We start from the raw sequence: 5608 nt of genomic DNA on the forward strand, positions 1-5608 counted from the left end.
CAAAAAGTGGAATATTGAAATAACAGAGGACGTTTTGTCATGATCTTTGGTGAATTGAAGAGAACAAGAGATATACTAGAGAGCTGAAGATTAATAATGTTATAATTTTCTAAAAGAAATCAAGAGGAAGGAGGTAGAATCCCTAAGACAGAAAAAAAAAAAAAAAAAAAGGAACTAAAGAGGTCTTTAAATACAGTGCTCAAACTCATTCTAAGGATCATATCTAATCTTAACATTTGAAAAGGCACTTTGCCCCAAAACTTTCCTGGGAAGAGGTCTACATCTCAATCATCCTTATATTTCATCTACACTAATTTTCTTGACTCATATTCCTACTCCTATTTTTTTTTCTTCAGTGGATAAGGATTCTTAATGAACTTTTACAACTGAGAAACTTTTAAACATTCTCTTTGACTTTTTGTTTTCTAATATAAATTGTTTCCCTACCCCTTCTTTTTATTCCCTCCCTTTATTCATCTTTTCTTCAGACCCATCTTCTCCAGCATCTTCTCTCGGATCTGCTTGGTCTTCACACAATATACAATGGGGTTCATGAGGGGAGGCACCAGTAGGAAAACATCGGCCATGAGAATGTGGATCAAAGGAGAAACATGTTGGGCAAAGCGGTGGAGCATTGCTGCACTCATCATAGGCACATAGAAGATAAGAACAGCACAGATGTGTGAGATGCAAGTATTGAGAGCCTTGAACTGTTCTTTTGGGGCTGCAATGCCTAGCACTGTTTTAAGGATCATAATGTAGGAGAAAGTGATAAAGATCAAGTCCAGCATAGTGGAAAGAGCAGCACACAGACCATAGATGATGTTTACTCTATTGTTGGAGCAAGCCAGCTTCATGACATCCTGGTGGAGACAGTAAGAGTGAGAGAGGTGAGTCTTCTGACAGTATTTTAACCGTCTCAAAAGGAAAGGCAGTGGGAGTATCAAGAAAATGTTCTTAGCAAATAGCACAAGTCCTATCTTGGCTACCCGTGAACTGGTCAATATGGTGCTGTATCTCAGAGGGTTGCGGATGGCCACATAGCGATCAAAAGCCATGATAGAAAGCACTGATGCCTCCGTGACTGTAAACAGGTGGATGAAGAATTCTTGGGTGAAGCACGCAGTGGCATGGATCTCTTGGACATCAAAAAGCAGTATTCCCATTGTAGTGGGTAAGGAAGAGAGAGATAGACCCAAGTCTGAGACAGACAGCATGGAGAGGAAATAGTACATGGGCTCATGAAGACTGGCTTCAGTCTTGATGAAGAAAAGAATGGTGCAATTGCCCAGAATAGCAACAATATACACAGAGGAAAACGGGATAGAGATCCAGATGTGAATATGCTCTAGCCCGGGAATGCCAATCAGGAGGAAGAACAGATCATCATAATTTGTTACATTTAGAGTGGACATGATAAATACAAGAGGGATAGACTTCTGTCTGAGGAAGTTCCCAAAATGAAGCTAAGGCGATTTATAGAAGGTCTGCTATCTTACAGGGATGGAAGAAGCTTCTTGAAGTCTTTTAATCCTTTTCTTCACATTTGAAATTAACTAAATGGTAAATAAAAACAGAAATTAAAAAAAAAAACAAGCAAATAAGGAAATTGAAGGGAATCCCTTTTCTTCTCTTAAAAACCTAATTTACCTTTTGATAAATGTCAAAACAACAAAGGATCATATATTAAGAGCTGGTTTGTATTGTAGAAACCATTTAGAATAATCTTTCTTTATACAGATAAAGAAATTGAGGCTTGTGGAAGTTAAATGACTTGCCCAAGATCACACTGTAGAATTCAAAATCACTTCTTTCACTTAGAGAGTCAGCACACTTTTTGTAGCAAAAAACAAACAACTCCCCCCAAAACAAACAAACAAACAAAAAACAACTTGCCTCAAAAATTAAGATATCTGTTGAAGAATCTGGACAGCAACCTCCTGCTTAAAGATTTCCTCAGCTGACTTAAAATAACTGGGCAAGGGTAAAATACTGATGATAGGATTGCTAACTTTTAACCTTCTTGAATAACTCAATAATTGGTGCATTCCACTTTGATCACTTACTACCAAGGTAATTCTGGGTGAGTTACTTTGAGAAATATTATTTTCATCTGTAAAATGGGAATACTAGCATCCATTTAATAAGAGTTTTGTCAGAAAAAATGAATTGATGTATACAAAGAGTTTTGAAAACCTGAAATTACATACAAATGTGAGTAACTATTATAAATACATCTATATCAACCTTGGCTCTCTGTTTTTGAAGAAAAACAATATATTTTTTTAAATTAGGAGTTTCAGTGGACATTTAACCCAATGATTTGAATTCAACAAAGATATAGTAAGTACCTACAATTTACAGAACATTTTGCTTGAGAAATAAAGACTTAAAGGAAAAAAATTATAGTTTAAAAATATTTGAAGAATGATCACATGGAAAAGGAAAATACATAATCTTTATGTGTTCATGAGAGTGTAGAGTTAAGGTCAATGAGAGATTCAAAGGATATAATTTCTTAAAAGGTAAAGCTGACTCCATGAGGAATAAATTCCCTGTGATATTCCTGCCACTAGAAATGTTAGAACACAGGATGGCAGACCTGTTGTTAGTCATTTTGTAAAAGAAATTTATGTTTTAAATGAAGCTAGATATAATAATATTGCTGGTGGCAAAATTTTGGCATTTAAAGAATACCTAAAAATAATTAATCAAGTAACTAGAATTTTGCACAAGAAAGTTGAAACCTTTCATAAATCAACTATCTTTCATTACATATGCAAATCTTAAAATATTCTTGAGAATTTAGAAAATAAAATTTACTTGGATCAGGACGCCATTTCAGATAAAACTGCTGTCCTTAATTACATAGACATAATATCAAAGTATAAAAAAATCAAGAACAATGTTTGAAATAGATGTTGTAATAACCAGTTGCTCAAAATATCAAACTCCAATACAATAAGCTTCCAAATTATAGATTTACAAGAAAAATTAAAAGTCATGTAGGAAGAGGATGAGATATGAATCATTTCCCACTTCCTGTCAGTCCCTAGAAATGTTCTGAAAAAACTTTCCATGGCCTTACAGCAAATTGACTTACATCCCCAAAATTTTATTTGATAACAAAAGGCATTTATTTCATTCTCATGTGCAATGGTCCAGAAAACAGTAAAAGTTAAAAAATCAAAAGAAACCCAACAACGTAGGACATTTTTTGTTGTTGTTGTTGTCTCAGGATCATATCCAAAGAGAAGAGGAAAATGTTAATAATGACATTTTATAGCATTTTAAAAAAATGTTTCATATGGATGATTTTATTGGTTCCTCTCAATAACCATGAAATACAGGTGCTATTATTTTCCTGATTTTGTGGATGAGAAAATTGAAATCCAGAAAGATGATTTCTTAGTTAGCTTCAACTCCTGTGACTGCTGCTCCAATTACAAATGATTTTCCAAGCTCTTGTGATTGCTGTGGAGAAAAGGTAACTACAGAATCATAGACTTAAGAGCATCAAGGACCTTTTGAAGTAAAGCAATCAGACCAACTTTTGACCCAATTCAAGAATTTCATCTACATTATTTCTGACCTGTAGCAATACAATCTCTGTTGGTACCTCTATTGAAGAGAAACACAGAGCTTCACTAACAGTCTATTCTATTTTGAGATAAATCTGGTTAGGAAATTCTATTATAGCCAAAAGCTACCTCACAATGACTTCTACCCTTCAACTTCTATTTTCTTGAATAGGACAAAAAAATTTACTTCCTTTCCTGGATCATATATCCCACCCCAAAATTTACCTTTTGAAAGTTCAACATCCCCTTGTAATTAACAGAACTAAACATAATATTCTCATATTACATTCTTCCAGTACAGAAAACCAAATTAATACTCCCCCTCTGCTGGGTGCTATATTTGCATTAATGCAGCCTTTGTTCTTTTTGTTGTTTTATTGTTCAAAGAAAAATGACTCTAGCTTGTCTTTAAGACTAAAAAGTTGTCACTCTGTGATTCAGTGATCATATAAACTACACTATAAAGATCATTATACTATTGACTCATAAAATTTGTGACTAATTAATCACTCAATCAAAAGCCATATTTTTTTAGCATTATGCTATACTGAAAGATTGTCAGCCTTCTTCATGAAAGCCAAACAAAACTTCAGCCCATTTCCTTCCTTACATGAAAGACAATAGCATGAAGTAGAATGAAGGAAAGGAAAGGAACAAGAATTGATTAAGTATCTATTTTATGCCAGTCACTTAATACTTTACAAATATTATCCCATTGGATTCTCACTACAATTCTAGAACATAGATGTTATCTAAATTTTACAGTTAAGGAAACTGAGGCAGAAGGAAGTTAAATTATTTTCCCATGGTCACATAGCCAATAAGTATCTGAGTCTAGATTTCTACTAAGGTTTTTCTGAATTCACATCCATCATTTTATTCATTGTGTTACTTAGGTGCTTCTGATAGTGATTAAGTAATTTCCTCAATCTCAATCTCCACTTTTATAATATAGATGAAATACTTGTATATAATTTATAGGGTTGTTTTGAGGAAAACATTTTGAAAATTTGAAAAACTCACACAAATGTGTTATTGATTTAATAAACTGGAAAAAATGACTTCCTATATTTGGTTGTTTGCACCCATATGTATATGTATACACACATATATAAATATATGTGTTTATATAGGTATACATATGCAATTACACATTTGCATATTGATCGATTCCAAATTCAATACACTTTAAAAAAAAGACAATTTGTTAAAATTACTTCTTGCTTGTACATGCTTTATTTTGATTTCCTCTCAAATGGAAAAAGAATTGACCTATGCCTGTACTGATTTAGGAAATTTCCAACTATGATCATCACTTTCTCTGAAATTTATCTTTATTGTATACATATATGCACATGTGAGAAAGAGAAGGAAAGATAAGTTTTTCTGAGGCATTTACTATGTAAATAGCATTCTAGCTGAGCACTTTACAAGTATTATCTCATTTGATTTCTTCAATAATTCTATCAGGTAGGTACTATTATTACCCCCATTTAACAGATGAGATTAAATGACATCCTGGAATCACCCAGATCGAAAGTTCATCATCAGTAGTTTTGATGTAAATTGGCTTGTAGCTATGAAATGTTATAGAAATGGCAACTATTTTAATTTTAAACAGAAAATCAAAGCTTTTAAAATATGCAAGTTTTCATCAAAGTATATGCATATCGTTTCTAAAGCAGTATCGAACAACTTACCTTAACTGCTGACAGTTTAATGATAACCTAGTAGCACGCTACACTTTTGAAGGATTTTTGTTCTTTCCTTTAGAGAATGTAATAACTTCAAGGAGGAATTATTGTGGAGACTTGGGTGTGGAATGAAAGCTTGAGCATCAAGGATCTTGGAGAATGGAAGGAAGGACAAACATGAATAGTAGACAATATGGGATACTAGATGGGAGTCAAAAGAGAGGTGATATAAATGAAGTTGGAATTCTTTATTCCCCATTCTCTCAGTCTCTCTTACATGAGTTTTCTACCTTTTCCAGGAAAGAGATGAGAAAATCTTTATTATTCAAATCT

The 5608-nt window shown here is 33.2% G+C and overlaps 1 protein-coding gene across 1 annotated transcript; it reads right to left on the reverse strand.

Moving 5' to 3' along the window:
* Window positions 1–473: 473 nt before the first annotated feature.
* LOC100927766 (olfactory receptor 51A4-like) lies at window positions 474–1415 on the reverse strand. Its single transcript, XM_012545410.1, has one exon. The coding sequence runs from the start codon at window positions 1413–1415 to the stop codon at window positions 474–476; it is 942 nt and encodes a 313-aa protein (XP_012400864.1).
* Between the last annotated feature and the right edge of the window lie 4193 nt (window positions 1416–5608).

The sequence above is a fragment of the Sarcophilus harrisii genome, chromosome 3 (genome assembly GCF_902635505.1).
Source record: "Sarcophilus harrisii chromosome 3, mSarHar1.11, whole genome shotgun sequence".
Classification (NCBI taxonomy): domain Eukaryota; kingdom Metazoa; phylum Chordata; class Mammalia; order Dasyuromorphia; family Dasyuridae; genus Sarcophilus; species Sarcophilus harrisii.